At 38.9% G+C, this 17,899-nt stretch overlaps 1 protein-coding gene across 1 annotated transcript in view; it reads right to left on the reverse strand.

Moving 5' to 3' along the window:
- Positions 1-17,899, reverse strand: part of DPYD (dihydropyrimidine dehydrogenase) — a 1,720,296-nt gene that overhangs the window by 423,721 nt on the left and 1,278,676 nt on the right. The window contains exons 17-18 of the mRNA XM_089677280.1: positions 5,202-5,322; positions 656-775 (exon numbers count right to left, since the gene is read on the reverse strand). Coding sequence (XP_089533406.1) covers positions 656-775; positions 5,202-5,322 — 241 coding nt within the window. The remainder of the gene's footprint in view (positions 1-655; positions 776-5,201; positions 5,323-17,899) is intronic.

A 17,899-nucleotide genomic window follows, 5' to 3' on the forward strand; every position in this document is an offset into this window, starting at 1 on the left:
GTGTATACAGCTTCCTATTTAACTATTCTTATTTAACTACACACACCATTCGGCGTACCACGCTTAGAACAGCATTGTACTTTAATTTGCAGTGCTCTGGGGTGCTCCAGGTCTTGCACAGTCCTAAAATCACCTCTACTTTCTATACAGAATCTCATCTAAGCATGGGGTCTCAACATCAAAATTTAGCTACCTGTGTTTATCTTCACAAATCATAATTTGTTGGTGGGAATTGAGGACAAATGTGGGAAACATTGTTAGAGTTTATTAAAGCTGTCTCAAAATGTTCCTTATTTCCACCGCAGAACAGTCTGTTGATATTCTCTGCTTAGTTTTATAAACTTGGATGTCTAAAATGTAGAATGAAACAGTCAGAAAAAAACCTGTGTCAATGGAAAAGGTCACACATTGCCTCTCCTCTGGTGACCTTGCTCTGGTATTATACTGTTGGGTTCTACTATTAAGAAAAGGGCAACATCAGACTCTTCACACTCAATATGTTCCATCTGTCATAATGATTACAAACGTACTGACCAGGACTGAGCTCAGAGAATTGACTCTTACAGTGAACATGCCATCTGAGCTTCTAACACAGACCCCCTGAGGTTTCAACAGCCTTTAAGGAAGCGTTCAGAACATAAAGGGCAACACCTACCAGACACACCACCATATGTGGTCCTACTTCCTCTTCCAACTGCAGGCCATGGTGTTCCGTCTGACTTCAGTCCCATCAGTCCTGAGACTGTATTAGTTGCAGTAACACCATCTGCACCACCTGTAATGCAGAAAAAATCATTAACTCATTGCTATTACATAGGTAGGAGAGGCTTGCATCCTCTATACTATGTGTATATTATGCCACTAAAGGTAACCTTAACGGGTTAATTTATTAAAGAGGTAGAGACTGTACACTTACCAAACTGAATGTTCACTTTGCAATTTTTTTTGCTCACTGAGCATAATGAAAAAGATGAAGTTCTGATCACTTCAATTTGTCATTTGTGAGTGAAATCCAGTTTTTAAATTGTATTACTACTCATTACAGCCTGATTGTCTCGCACTGCTTCTCCTCCTCCTTCTACTGTGCAAGGAATAACAAGAGGCTAAATAATAAAAAATTGATGACATTTTTTGAATGCATTTAAAGGTTAACACCACCTTTAAAAAAAGAACACATTTTTGCAGGAAAATTTGTACATTTACTATTTTTTTTACAGAAGACTGCAAAGCATTCCACCCACATTCAGGGGATTGTGAGTGCGATGCCACACTCCTGCAGACCCTTCCTCCAGCTCCCTGTCCATACCAAGGAACAGGCAATAAGTTGGAGAGTTGGAGGATGTGTCATTGGACTACCAGAGCGTTGATTGCCACACTTGTATTATATTGAGAATTATAAGTCTGTCCGATGTGGTGGAAGACAGTTCATTCATTCATTCATTCATTCACAGATATCTGTGATACAACTGTGAGGGGGGAGTCCCACACAGCTGTTCTGATTCCAAAAGTAGCAGTTGCTTCAGAGGAGAAGAACCCCTGCTTGCTCTAAATACAGGTGTAGCATGTAACATGCTGAAAAAGATGGAGTTACCCTTTAAAAATGAACACCAGGAAAATAAAACAACACAAAATAGCTCAGTATTCATAAATAAATCATTTTTTTAATGCAGATAGCATAGATATCTGAATTTGACTTGGTAGCTGCCCTTTTAATTCCCTGTACAGCAGTATTTAGACTGGGAGGGTACAGGGAATGCATTTGTAGTGTGCTTTGTGAAGGGAATTGAAAACGCAGAAGACGAAGGCACAACAATGCAACAATGCAACTGATGTAATTCATAGACACTGTTATGATACAGTGGGGATCTGGAAGTACGGCTCCCAGCTGCACAGATTAGGAGTTCTCAGCTCAGTGTAGAGTTTTCCAGAAGAAATAAAAAAAACAATAATAAGAGTGTAACATGAGAATTAAAGAGTTAAAAAAAATCTGTGTCTGGAGTTTAGCTTTAATTGTAACACAAAAATAGTGTCATCCACCTAGCTATGCTGTCTGACAGGATCATGAAACAACTCTTATATACATGTTTTATTTATGTTGGTAGCTCCTTATCTGGAACTCAACTTTAAAGTGGTTGTAAATCCTTACATACACTCACTGGCCACTTTATTAGGTACACCTGTTCAATTGCTTGGTAACACAAATTGCTAATCAGCCAATCACATGTTAGCAACTCGATGCATTTAGGCATGTAGACATGGTAAAGACGACTTGCTGAAGTTCAAACTGAGCATCAGAATGGGGAAGAAAGGGGATTTTGATGCCAGACGGGCTGGTCTGAGTATTTCAAAAACTACTGATCTACTAGGATTTTCACGCACAACCATTTCTAGGGTGTAAAGATAATGGTCCAAAAAAGAGAAAATATCCAGTGAGTGGCAGTTGCTGAGATATTCAGATGGTAATGTTAGAATTTGGTGTAAACAACATGAAAGCATGGATCCATTCTGCCTTATATCAACAGTTCAGGCTGATGGTGGTGTAATGATGTGGGGTATATTTTCTTGGCACTAGCAAGGTATACCTAATAAAGTGGCCGGTGAGTGTAAACTCAGTGAAGTGACTGTCCTTAGGTGATACAGAGAGATGAAACAAATCATCCTACATAAGCTGTACCTGTTTATTTGCAGTCGTCTCTTGTCTACATCCATTCAAACTCCAGAATTTATAAAGTTTGCCTGAGAGTTCAGGAAAAAAGGGGAGGAGAGCTGAAATTACACACTACAGAGCTCAGTGAAGAGAGCAGTGACAGCTGATTGGAGGGAAGGGACATCCCTCCTACACACAGCTCACAGGAGCTGAGGCTGTCAATCTACTGGAGATCCCTCCCTGTCACCATTTTTCTCTTGATGTCAGGAAAACGTGTCAGAAGTGAATCATACAGATTGCAGAGGAATGAAGCAGCAGACATAAATGACACTTAGTGCTCTTTAGTAAGACAAGTACACACTATAGATGGATAGGCTTTGTTCATATTTCATGTCTGAGGTTTACAACCACAAGGAATTTTTTTTTATGTATAGTGTATAACAAATGAGTCTTCCTATATATCTTTGATACCTTACGTATAAAATTAAAAATAGACATGTAGCCAATCAATAATTAAACAAACCAACACATTTTTACCAGGAGTGTTAGGGGAAGATTTATAAAGCAGTAAATCTTGACATTCAGTGCACATTCTCTGCAGGTGAATCTTCTGGGTGCATTTGTTTTAAATGACTCTGATTAATTTTCCACCAGAGAATATTTGGTGAAAGTCATTGATGTACAGTATAAATAGACCCCTTACTTTACACTACAATGTAAAAATACAGCCATTACTACGGCCATGTTGAACAACTCTCTACAACCTCCTGACAAAATGGTGTTGAGAAGTCCAACCTAATGCAGATTATATACAGTTCATACACTGTTCTCTGGAAAGAGTCACTGGTTTACAAAAAAAAGGCTAATTTCACAACAATTAAAAAATAACTCCACTTTTGTTTAAAAAAACCAATCCCCCTGGGTGATCAATGCACATTGCAAGAATTTTAACAAACTTTAGAGCAGATTCCTACCTGTTTCTGTCCTGAAGGAATAGCTGTCTATTAGATCATGTGCAGGACTGATTTTAAATGGGAGTTACTTTTTCATTTGTGATCAGTTGATGCACTTTCAGGGTTCTAATGAGGAGAGTGGCAGGGTCTGAATTCCTTTTCGAAGTGAACTCTTTGGGAGCATCTCAACAAAACAAAAATTTTTGTTGCAGAGGGTGCCTAAAATCTGACTTTTACAATGCAGATTTCTGGGAAAATCAGTGAGCCAATCACACAAGCAAGAAATTACATCTCTGGGGGAGTTTCAACTGTATATGGTACTGCCTCTAGGTTGCCTTCTTGCATTGAATTTGACAGTGCTGCAGATTGAATAGGAAATACGTTTGATAACAACAAATTACAATAGGATTGTGTTGCATTTGTAGATACTAAATATATTTTATTTTATTTTTGATATTTATTTCCCATGAAAATGGAGTTACCCTTTAATAATTTACTAGTGGTAACATCTGAACATATAAAAGCTATATAGCTGTGATTGAACAAATTGAACAGATCAGCATCTTTGCCCTTGGAGGGCAAGGTAACAGGTTCCTTTTAATTCCAGCTCCACCTAATGCACATATTTACTTTCTTTTGGCTCTTCTGTCACTCTCTATAAAGTAGAAGCCATGTGTGAGCTGCAAGTTGCAATGTGGAGCTTACACAGGGCTAAAGACTCCCATACTACCTTTACAATGCTGGATGCCTCAGCGGCAAATTGAGAAATGCAAATGATTGCCCTTATGTAGGAGAAAGGAGAGTATGTCATACCATGGTTGAGGACAAATGAGTATGAGAAGCTGGTGGGTAGAGAGGGGGCATTGCACTAAACCTGCTGCTTTAATGAAAGCTGCCTTCAACACTAGAAAAACTGTGAAATGTCTACAGGTAATTACACAAATTTGCAGAGTGGTCCAGGAGGAGGAAAGACTGGGCAATATTATGCAAATATAGCTTTGGCCCACCCATTCCCCACTTTACTATTGCTCCAATACTTGGTAGCCTCACTGATTAATAATGCCGCTTGAATGATGGGAGTGAGCAAAGCTAGCCATACACAGCTTAAATTTGAGCTGATTTCTGCTAAATAGGCCAGAATTTGAGCTGCGGGTGGCACCACCACCAAACTCAAAAATGGCAGTTGAGAGAGCCACGTGGATAATTGTCATCTGAATAGCAGCTGCATCCATCCCCAGTGTGGAGGAAGGAATCTACTGTAACTTGATTAATTACACACACCAATGTAAAATACAGTTTGCTGGCACTCAAACACATAAAAAATAGAGTGAACTAAATGGCTAAGACTATTGCAAGCCCAATTCAGTGAGAACAATAGGTTTATTATAAATAGAAATGACAACTCTGTAGTAGAAATATAAAAAGAGCAGTAGTGTGTCAATTAAAAATATGTATATTCATAATAAATTATAATTGTTGTTAATAATAAAACAGAGGAAAGCAAAAATATTTTCTTCCCATTATCCAACAGCATTGTCCTAATTAGACTCTGATCTGATATGTGACACATCTTCTGCATGGTGACACTATTTCCATCTCACCTTCTTGAGCAGCCATTGCAATCTGTACAACATCTGTGACATTAGGGGTCAGCTTGGCAAAGAAAGGAATTCTGACAGCTTGTCTAACCCAGCGGCAGATGTTGCGCACCAGTTCTGGATCCTGTTCAAATAGGTCAGATATAAAAAAAGAAAAATTGGTAATTTGTCTAATCTAATGAAAACATGGAGCAATGAAGGAAAAAAATTCCATTAACAGAGCTATTCTTGTAACGCAGTGAAATCAATAATTGAACTGAACTCATTGTAACAAGCAGTGCGTATGTATTGTAGTACTGTAATATAATATAGTTCTTAGGAAATAACTAAATGAATACAAAAGTAATTAACACAGGGGGGAATAAATAAAAGACAACATAGCATGGCAAAATTTAACATTTAACATATAAAATTTGTAAATAAATTACTATTATACTAGTAATGTAACTCATGCATATAAAACAGAACTGGGGGCTCATGGAAATTAAATTGCAACATTGCAAGTTTTGTAACAGTACCAATCAATCATTTGTTCAGTGGCTTGGATACAGTAAACTGAAATTTGATTGGTTATTATGAGAAATTGTAGCCTGCAGTTGCCTAATGTTCTTTGGATTAAATAATAAATAAACCCAGATTTGAACAGAAATTAAAAAAATATACTGATGTTGAAGAGATTTAAAAGGCTCCCATGTATTTGCCCACTCAAGTGCTGTTTTAAAACATACTATTTAACAATAGTGATACTTTTTACTACATAAAAAGAAATCTCTCTGGATTTACTTGTGCCTCCCTTCCAGAATGCAAATACGTGAAACTAGAATGACAGATTTAACCAGCATCTGGTGGTGGCTTCTGGAACTGCAACATCACTACAATATACAGTGCTCAAAAAAAATGAAAGGAACTCTTTAAAAACACATCAGATTTCAATGGGGAAAAATATAGTGCTGGATATCTATACTGATATGGACTGGGTAATGTGTTAGGAATGTAAGGATGCCCCCAGGGGCGAACTGACCATTTGGAAACTCGGGCACTGCCTGAGGGCCCGGGGTCGTTGGGGGCCACATGAGATACCCCTGGTACCTTTTTCATAGGCTTTTTTGAGTTTGGGCAAGGACACAGGGGCCCCATGATCCCCTATTGCCCGGGGGCCCCATGAGTTGTCAGTCCGCCCCTGGATGCCCCATTGTTTGATGGAAATAAAAATGATCAACCTACAGAGAACTGAATTCAAAGACACCCCAAAAATCAAAGTGAAAAATTATGCATCAGGCTAGTCCCTGAGCAGCAGTAAATCTTTAAGCTGTCAGCAGATCGGCTTCTACATTTCCAGCACAATGCCAAAAAAATAGAGATCAACTGAGCATATGCAGAACAGGGCGAGACAGTGTATTACTGGATTTTAAATAATACAGGAACTTATTGTTAATGCTTTACATAGCTATACCTGCAAAAGGGGTCAGCCTAAAATGATCTAACAGGAGTTAATTTTCAGACTAAAGTTCTAATATAAGACCTTGAGGGCAGATATGATAGTAGGCAAATAGCACAGAAGGCCTCACTCAATAAAGCTATGCAAATCACAGAGCGATGTAACATCAACTACATTTCTGAAGATATATTACTGATAAGAAAAGAAAGAAGACAAATCTTATGAATGGCTACTTAATTCTGCTCCTTGCTTTATTGAACATATCTGCAAACCTAAATGTTCTGGATTATTTTGGGCATTATTTTAGAGGCTACAGCCTTTACAAGTCACTAAACATGGATTCATGAACTGCTGATAAGTTTTGGATGCTTCATTAGCAGCAGTAGCAATTTTCTCAAAATGTAGAGATCTGGTGTAATATCTCATTAGAGGTCCGTGGCATAGCAACAAGGAGAGAAGGAGTGGAAGCCTCAGCTAGGTTCATAATCTCTGGGGACCCAACTCTAATAATTGCTTGTTTCTATCTCTGTTGTTGTATCAGTGGAAACAACAGCAAGGTGTTTCTGTTAGGGGATACATTCAAAGAAGGTATTGTGTGGAGATGCCATAGGGTTGCAATGTAGTTTGACAAATGTGGTCCAGTGGAGTTGATTTTACACAGATTTGTAGGGTCTTCATATGCAAAGAATTGACTGCCTATATACGAACATATTTTGTATAATCTGGTAGACTCTATCTTCTTTGCAAACATTGTTGCCATCTATAACTCATACGTAACCTGTCACTTTTAAAACAGATTATAATTCAATATAGCAAAACCTCTGGACAATGTTCTATTCCTGGTAATACCCACCAACATTTCCTCTAAGACAGACCCTCATCAATGCAGGAATAGAGGATGAGATGTGGGAAATGCTGTTACTATTGCTCGTAATCAGCTCAGAAAACAGACACGCTGTCCAGATGGACAATGATGCACAGTCATCTAGAGGTTGCTCGGCTATAATCTTAGAAGTCGTACAGTTGAGCATGCATGAAACTTGTCAACTAATCAACAAAAAAGATGATCTTCCAAAGAGTGCAACTAAATGCAATTCAGGAGCCTGGCATTTGAATTTTGCAGCTGTCATACATATCCCATGTGTGGCCAGCTGGTGCTGGCAGAAGTGTCGGTACAGACAAAGGATTAGAGCACAGGGGACAGTGAGATTGGCAGTTACATGAAAGCAACATGATGAAGAAAGTGGTTTAATTCATTAGGTTTGCTGCAACCATGCTGTTCTTTGAAAATATTTAATACATGTCCACAGTGACAGTTTTTTTTAAAGACTAAATTCACTGCATCAGATTTTTAAACCAGACAAACCAAATGAAGACTGAAATGAATAATTATTCTGTGCAGTGGTTTTCAAAGTGTACCATTGGTGGTTCACATTGTAGGCCTGATTTATTAAAGCGTGAGGTGAACTGAAATGCAGCAAAGTGATGCTGGACTTTTACAAAGTAAAATAAATGGAGAGATTTACTAAAATTGGTGCACACAGAATCTGGTGCAGTTGTGCATAGTAACCAATTAGCTTCTAGGTTTGATTGTCAAAGCTTAATGGAACAAGCTGAAGTTAGAAGCTGATTGGTTACTACGCACTACTGCACCAGATTCTGTGTGCACCAGTTTTAGTAAATTCCCCCTATTATGTTCCCATTTTCACTTCAATCACCAAAGCAAAAGAAAAAGTGTTTGATTGTTTTCTTATTCAAACTCCCCGGACATGTCTAGATGTTTGAATTTGTATACAGGTACATTTTCTCCTTTAACAAATCAGGCCTTTTAGGCTTATCTCACTGACAAAAGTACAGAGCAACAGAGTACATTAACGTTAAATTCCACTTTTATAAAGAGAAAAAAAAAGATTCAGAATGAATGCGATTGTAGACTTTTTTTTTTAAATAAGAAATATGTTATACTTACCTACTTTGTTCAATAGAATTGCAAAGAGTGGCCTCGATCTCAGTGCAGATCAGCCCTGCTCCCTTGTCACAGAATTTGATTGAAAACAGCAGGAGCCAATAGCCTCAGAGACCAAGAACTAAGCGATCAAAGACTGCTGATCACTCAGCTCTTGGTCTTCATTAACTTGTTGCCGACCGCAGATAGCCGAATGACGGCTGCACTGCGGCCGGCCAGTTCTGGGTGGACGTCATATGACGTCCCCCCAGAACGCGCTCTCCTGCACGCCCCAGGGGGCGCGCACCCGGTGATCTCCGTGATCGCTGTGTCCTACGGACACAGCTGATCACGTGATGTGGTAAAAGGCCAATCACAGCGGCCTTTTACCACCTGATCAGCGGTGTTCAATGACACGCTGATCAGAGGGAAATGCAAGTGCCGGTTCTCGGCTGCACTTTCCTCACGCTGTCAGATTGTGAGGAAAGTACTGCCGAGAACAGGCAGTTGTCAGAGCGGGGATCGGCACCGATCATCAGGGCACTGATGATCAGTGCCCTGATGATCGGTGCCCAGCAGTGCCACCCGCAAGTTCCGCCCACCTGTGCCCTGCAGTGCGCCCACTAGCTCCGCCCACCTTTGCCCAGCAGATCACCCACCTGTGCCCAGCAGTGCACCCACCTGTGCCCAGCAGTGCACCCACCTGTGCCACTCTGCAATTTCACACACCTGTGCCCAGAAGTGCCACCTACCTGTGCCCAGCAGTGCCACCCACCTGTGCCCACCAGTGCCACCCACCTGTGCCCACCCACCAGTGCTGCCCACCAGTGCCACCCACTAGTGCAGCCCAGCAGTGCTGCCAGTCAGTGCCACCAGTCAGTGCCCAGCGGTTGTGCCAGTCAGTGCCCAGCAGTGATGCCAGTCAGTGCCGTCTATCAGTACCCATCATCAGTGTCACCTATCAGTGCCGCCTATCAGTGCTGCATATTAGTGCCGCCTATCTGTGACACCTCATTAGTGCTGTCTATCAGTGCCGCCTATCCGTGCCACCTCATTAGTACTGCCTATCAGTGCCGCCTATCAGTGCCCATCAGTGCTTCCTCATCAACGCACATCAGCGAAGGAGAAAAATTACCTGTTTGAAAAATATTATAATAGAAACAAAGAAACTTTTTTTTTTTTTCAAATTTTTGGCGATTAAATACCACCAAAAGAAAGCTCTATTTGTGAGAAAAAAATGATCAAAATTTCATATGAGTACAATGTTGCATGACCGCGCAATTGTTAATCAAAGTGCGGCAGCGCTGAAAGCTGAAAATTGGCCTGGTAAATAAGGGGGTATAAGTGCCTGGTAGGCAAGTGGTTAAGCAGAGATCTGGTGGCTGTAAGTCACCGTCTCTATGCTCTGCCTCTCCAGCACTCACTGGAGCGCTAGCCTGTGAAGGGGCAGGAACTGCTGGGTGAGTGAGCTGTCGATCAGGAATCTGTGAATCTGGGATCAGGAAACTTTAAAGTCAGGATCTGTCTAGAGCCTGGACCGACTTAGTGACATCAGCCAATGGTGGATTTCAGCTTGTTGTCTGCCAAATATGTGTCACAGGTGCGCAGAACTATGTGCACTCCTGTGACCCACAGGAGAAGTATGGACAAAAGAGCTTTGGCTCTACCTTTCCTTTATGTCTTTAGCACTACTTTAATTGTGGAGGCTGTCATTGCAAATTCTTATCTACTTCTGTTTTGGAGTCACTGAGATGTCTCACAGCCAAGACTGTTTTTCTTTACTTTGGCTAGAGTCAGGAAAGATTAAAAACCTTGTGTCCCTGCTGGAGAAAAATGCCTTCTCTATTTGCCCTCATAGCCATTGTCATGGGAAATGAAAGTACAGGAAAATCCAAAAATGTTGCATCTTTACTGGAGTAGAGCTAGAACGGTAGTTTTCATTTCAATACTTTTTATTGTATTCTTTGTGACATTACATGTGGAAAGTCAATGAGGAAAAAAACCAACATAACATTGTAAACATGTGGTTATTACTCAGGATAGTACAGACATATGCAAACAACATATTATTATTATTATTACATAGCTCCAAAGGGTTTACTCAGCGCTGTACAATAGAGGGGGGGGGGACAATACAAGAAACAGAACAGCAACAACGACAGTACACGAGGGGTTAGAGGGCCCTACTCTTTCGAGCTTACAATCTATCTATACATATAGTACCGAGCTTGCATAGGATGCTTTTAACAATGAAAACCAGCGCAAACCCACATGATCAATTACATTACTCAGTGTAAAAAAACATAAATGTGCTAATAAAATTATATATAATAAATTATATATAAATTATGTTGATACAAAATTATATATATAAAATTATGAGTCCAGTGAAAAAACAAAGTGACAAAAAATCAAAGTGACAAAAAATCAGAAAAATCCCAGAAAATATATATATATATATATATAATTAAAGTCCCGTGACAAAATTAATCAAATTAATTTATAATATATTTTCCATTTGATTCTTCCGTGTTACGGATCCCTTCACCATCCACCAGTGCAGAAATCAACATTAACCGCACTCACCAGATAATGGTGAGTCACACGCCTTTCAGGATTGTTAAGGGCTCCTGGACCCCCTTTACTTTCTCTGAGACCTCCAAGTGCTGTTTCCTCTCATGTCTAGGTACCTCTTCTGCTTACTCCTCTCACCGAATCCCCCAAAGGAAAATCAGGAAGAAGAAAAGACCATAGCGTGATACCGCAGTAACTTCTCCTTAAATTAATCTCTCCAGACCACTCACATTCTTTTGCGGGATATAGCCCGCTTTTTATTCAAAACAACAGCGATTCTCTTCAAAATTGATCCACTTTTCATATACACCGATTATATAAGGATTATATAAGGACCCCACAGTTTAGTGTGCAGCAGGATGGCAAACCTCAGCTACAGACTCTTCTCCTTAGACTAAGATGGCCCCTTGGAACGCACCGCTCGGCGTGCGCTCCACTCACCGGAAATGACGTCAGACGACGGACCAGGCAACCGGAAGTGCGTCAACGCGTTTCGCCCCACCCACAGGGCGTTATCAAGACGCTCATTACCACTTCCCAGCAGCTTATAAAGCTTTGGGAGATCCCTCCCACTAATTCCTCTGGCACAAAAACCTAGATACAAGCATATCAATCACCACCATCCATCTGCACACCCAAGTGGGGTCCCTGTACATCGGAAGCCATTTCAAAAAATACATTACTTAAAAAATACATTGCTTCAAAAACATACTTTACTTAAAAAATATTCTTTAATATAAAAATAAATATAAAAATAAAAATAAAAATAAAAATAAAAATAAAAAATAAAAAATAAAAAATAAAAAATAAAATAAAATAAAATAAAAAATTAAAAAATAAAAATAAAAATAAAAATAAATAAATATAAAAATAAAAATAAAAATAAAAATAAAATTAAAATTAAAAATAAAAATAAAAATAAAATTAAAATAAAATAAAATAAAAATAAAAATAAAAATAAAAATAAAATTAAAAATAAAAAATAATAAATAAAAAATAAAATAAAAAATAAATAATAAATAAATAATAAATAAAAATAAACATAAACATAAAAATAAATAAAAATAAAATAAAAATAATTAAATTTAATCATGAACACGCACTACGGACCTATAACTGAATATTACCAATTCGACAAGAAACAATTTATATCAATATCTGCATTCAACCCATTAGGATGCAATGTACCCATTTGGTAAATCCACTTCGTTTCATTTTGGGACACATTTATTACCATATTGCCTCCCCTCCATGGGACTTCTACTCTATCTATCCCACAAAATTTCAACGATGCCGGATCTCTATTATGATATCTTCTAAAATGGTATGATAAACTATGATGTTTGAACCCCTTCTTTATGTTCCTAATGTGTTCTCCCAATCTGGTGGCAAGTTTCCTAGTTGTTCTACCTATATACTGGAGCTTGCAGGGGCACTCCAGCAAATAGGTCACATGCGTACTATCACATGATATGAATTTATTGATCTTATGGGATCCTCCATTATAACAGGATTGAAAAACCTTTATTTGCTTCTTTTTATCCCCTTTCAGGGTTCTACAAACCAAACACCTCCCACATTTAAAAAAGCCAACCCTATCCAAGAAGGTAACCAATTTTTTAGGTACATCTGGAACATTTTTAACAAGTCTAGACCTTAAAGTAGTTGGTTTTTTATATATAAACAAGGGCTTACTAGGTAACACTTTCTCAAGCGTTTCATCCCTCATCAAAATAGGCCAATATTTTTTGATTATGTTTTCAACTAATTTGTAATGCTTAGAATATCCTGTGATAAAAGCCACATCCCCCAACTTATTTTTACTTGCTTTTTTCTTAAGAAGTTCATCTCTACTAATCTTATTAACCTGTTCTAATGACATAGCCAAATTTTCTTCTCTATATCCTTTCTCCCTAAACTTTTGCAATAACACTTCAGCCTGTTCCAAAAAAACACCTTCATCATCACAATTACGTTTGATCCTAATAAGCTGACTCTTAGGAATGGATTTTAGCCAATTTTCATGGTGACAACTAAAACTTGGGATATATCCATTCCTGTCTACTTGCTTGAAATATGTCTTAGTGTAAAACCTGTCATCTTTCTTGTAAATTGTCAGATCCAAAAAGTCAACTGCCACCTCACTAATATTTTTAGTAAATGATATGTTATAAGAATTAATCCCCATTTTTTGGATAAACTCCTCCAGTGTCTCTCTTGTACCTCTCCAGATTATAAAGATGTCATCGATAAATCTTCTATACACCAGCAACTCTGTGGTTTGTTTCTTAAAAATAGCTTCACTTTCCCACCTACTCATGAATAAGTTAGCCACCGATGGTGCATACTTGGCCCCCATGGCCACGCCTCTTGCCTGCCTATAATATTTCCCAGAGTACCAAAAGTAATTATGTGACATAGCTAAATTTAGACTATTAAGTAAAAATTCAATTTGTTGTGGTTTTAAACCTGCCTTAGCCTCCAAGGCCCATCTAACAGATCCTAATGCATCCGTATGCCTTATGTTAGTGTACAGGGAATTGACATCCACACTCGCCATCACACATTTCCCCTCTTCCCTAATTCCCTTAATCAGATTAATCAAATCTCCACTATCCCTCAGGTACGCTGGGAACACTGGAACTAGAGGCTGTAGAAATTTATCCACATATTCACCCAATCTACAAAACAATGAATCTACCCCACTAACAATGGGTCTCCCAGGGGGTTTTTTAAGATCTTTGTGAATTTTTGGTAACTGGTAGATCACAGGTGTTATTGGAGCAGAGGGTACCAGATATTTAGTCTCTTTTTTGTTAAGTATACCTTTTCTACCCCCTTCTTTAACATGTTTTACTAACAAACTCTTATATTTATTGATAGGGTTACCCCTTAACAACTCATATGTTTCAACATCATCTACCAATCTACTTAGTTCTGTATAATAATCCACCTTGTTTAGTACTACCAGGCCACCACCCTTGTCGGCTGGCCTTATAACAATATTTTTATTTTCCTCCAGCCTTTTTATACCAATATCTAAATCTTGTTTCTTCCTCATAAAGGGAATGGCTAAATCCTCCAGATCATGTTCTACCATTTTTTTAAACGTTTCTACACAACAATTGTTGGAAATTTTCGGATTGAACACCGATTTATTCCTCAACTGTGTATGCAGAAAATAATCATCTCCTTTTGCACTATTATACTCAAAATTAGTTTTATTCGCCCAATACTTCTTTAAATTTATTTTCCTTACAAACTTATGTATATCAATATAGGTTTCCAGTTTATTCAGTTTTTTGTCCGGTGCGTATTTCAATCCTAATGCTAAAACTTTTAACTCTTCTTCATTTAAAACAGAATCACTCAAATTGAAGATCCCTTGATTTAAGTTGACCTCTTTCTTTTTCCTTGTCCCCCCTCTGCATCCCCTCCTTTTGCCATCCTGCTGCACACTAAACTGTGGGGTCCTTATATAATCCTTATATAATCGGTGTATATGAAAAGTGGATCAATTTTGAAGAGAATCGCTGTTGTTTTGAATAAAAAGCGGGCTATATCCCGCAAAAGAATGTGAGTGGTCTGGAGAGATTAATTTAAGGAGAAGTTACTGCGGTATCACGCTATGGTCTTTTCTTCTTCCTGATTTTCCTTTGGGGGATTCGGTGAGAGGAGTAAGCAGAAGAGGTACCTAGACATGAGAGGAAACAGCACTTGGAGGTCTCAGAGAAAGTAAAGGGGGTCCAGGAGCCCTTAACAATCCTGAAAGGCGTGTGACTCACCATTATCTGGTGAGTGCGGTTAATGTTGATTTCTGCACTGGTGGATGGTGAAGGGATCCGTAACACGGAAGAATCAAATGGAAAATATATTATAAATTAATTTGATTAATTTTGTCACGGGACTTTAATTATATATATATATATATATATTTTCTGGGATTTTTCTGATTTTTTGTCACTTTGATTTTTTGTCACTTTGTTTTTTCACTGGACTCATAATTTTATATATATAATTTTGTATCAACATAATTTATATATAATTTATTATATATAATTTTATTAGCACATTTATGTTTTTTTACACTGAGTAATGTAATTGATCATGTGGGTTTGCGCTGGTTTTCATTGTTAAAAGTTTTTGGTCCTTTGTACCTGTGCACAGCTGCATCTCACGGGGTTTTGTATGGTAAATAGGAAGTCCTGAGCGCTGAGGTTTTGTTTTTTTACATTTTTTTGCATAGGATGCTAGCTAGTGTGCCATATAGTAAGGAAATAAGTCATAAATTATTTAGGAAAATATGTCCACATAATAATTACTATCTACCCACACTTTCCAAAGTCAAACAGTGTGTAAGTAGCTGTTTTATGTAAAAACATTCTTTCATAAGAGTAGTGAGTGTTAACCAGATCTACAACTTCAGATGAGTTGGGTACCAAGTTACAAGTCCAATACCTAGCAATAATCATTTTAGCTTCCTCTAGTATATATAATGTGACTGTTCTCAGAGTGTGGTGAAATAGATCAATACCCAGGTGAGGGATAACTAGAGCAGGGTCTGGCCTCACCTGTAATCACACCTGTAATCTCTGAGATGATAGAGAAAATTTTTCTCCAAAAGCTGGTAAGGCTTTTATAGGCCTAAAAGATGTGAACTAGGTTTCCCACCTGTCAACATTACATCCAGCAAAGGGGAGAGTGGGATTTAGAAAATGTTGCTAGTTGGTAAGGTGTTAAGTACCAGTTAGAGATGAGCGAATTTCTCAAAAATTCGATTCGGCTGATTCGGCGAATTCCAGTGTGAAATTCGATTCGATGCGAATTTCTTCGCTACGAAGATGACTTATAAAAAGGGTTTCTAGGCTTCAGAGAGCCTTTAAATTAGTGCAGAACACTGTACCTTTAATTTAAATGCCCTTGGAGATGAGGAAAGAGAAGGAGAAGGAGAAGGAGAAGGATGAGAAGAAGGAGAAGGATGAGAAGAAGGAGAAGGAGAAGGATGAGAAGAAGGAGAAGGAGAAGGATGAGAAGAAGGAGAAGGAGAAGGATGAGAAGAAGGAGAAGGAGAAGGATGAGAAGAAGGAGAAGGATGAGGAGAAGAAGGATGAGACGAAGGAGAAGGAGAAGGAGAAGGATGAGAAGAAGGAGAAGGATGAGAAGAAAGAGAAGGATGAGAAGGAGAAGGAGAAGGATGAGAAGAAGGAGAAGGATGAGAAGAAGGAGAAGGATGAGAAGAAGGATGAGAAGAAGGAGAAGGATGAGAAGAAGGAGAAGGATGAGAAGAAGGAGAAGGAGAAGGATGAGAAGAAGGAGAAGGAGAAGGATGAGAAGAAGGATGAGAAGAAGGATGAGAAGAAGGAGAAGGATGAGAAGAAGAAGGAGAAGGATGAGAAGAAGAAGGAGAAGGATGAGAAGAAGGAGAAGGATGAGAAGAAGGAGAAGGAGAAGGATGAGAAGAAGGAGAAGGATGAGAAGAAGGAGAAGGATGAGAAGAAGGAGAAGGATGAGAAGAAGGAGAAGGAGAAGGATGAGAAGAAGGAGAAGGAGAAGGATGAGAAGAAGGAGAAGGAGAAGGATGAGGAGAAGGAGAAGGATGAGAAGAAGGAGAAGGATGAGAAGAAGGAGAAGGAGAAGGATGAGAAGAAGGAGAAGGAGAAGGATGAGGAGAAGGAGAAGGATGAGAAGAAGGAGAAGGATGAGAAGAAGGAGAAGGAGAAGGATGAGAAGAAGGAGAAGGATGAGAAGAAGGAGAAGGATGAGAAGATGGAGAAGGAGAAGGATGAGAAGAAGGAGAAGGAGAAGGATGAGAAGAAGGAGAAGGAGAAGGATGAGAAGAAGGAGTAGGATGAGGAGAAGGAGAAGGATGAGAAGAAGGAGAAGGATGAGAAGAAGGAGAAGGATGAGAAGAAGGAGAAGGATGAGAAGAAGGAGAAGGATGAGAAGAAGGAGAAGGAGAAGGATGAGAAGAAGGAGAAGGATGAGAAGAAGGAGAAGGATGAGAAGAAGGAGAAGGAGAAGCAGAAGGAGAAGGATGAGAAGAAGGAAAAGGAGAAGGATGAGAAGATGGAGAAGGAGAAGGATGAGAAGAAGGAGAAGGATAAGGATGAGAAGAAGGAGAAGGAGAAGGATGAGAAGATGGAGAAGGAGAAGGATGAGAAGAAGGAGAAGGAGAAGGATGAGAAGAAGGAGAAGGAGAAGGATGAGAAGAAGGAGAAGGAGAAGGATGAGAAGAAGGAGAAGGATGAGAAGAAGGAGAAGGATGAGAAGAAGGATGAGAAGAAGGAGAAGGATGAGAAGAAGGAGAAGGAGAAGGATGAGAAGAAGGAGAAGGATGAGAAGAAGGAGAAGGATGAGAAGAAGGATGAGAAGAAGGATGAGAAGAAGGATGAGAAGAAGGAGAAGGATGAGAAGAAGGACAGTTCTGTGACAGTTTCTGTCTATTTCTGACAGTTCTGGGACATTCACTCCATACAGCTGTTTCAACCGCTGTATGGAGGGAATGTCATGGAACTGTCAGAAATAGACTATTAATGACAGTTCTGGGACTGTTCTTCCATGCAGCGGTTGAAACATTGTATGTATTTGTTTCCATAAATGGATCCATTTATGGAAACAAATACATACAATGTTTCAACCGCTGTATGGAAGGACAGTCCCAGAACTGTCATTAATAGTCTATTTCTGACAGTTCTATGACATTCCCTCCATACAGCGGTTGAAACAGCTGTATAGAGTGAATGT

The sequence above is a fragment of the Staurois parvus genome, unplaced genomic scaffold (assembly GCF_062004578.1).
Source record: "Staurois parvus isolate SC_StPar_1 unplaced genomic scaffold, SC_StPar_1.0 ptg000183l, whole genome shotgun sequence".
Lineage (NCBI taxonomy): Eukaryota > Metazoa > Chordata > Amphibia > Anura > Ranidae > Staurois > Staurois parvus.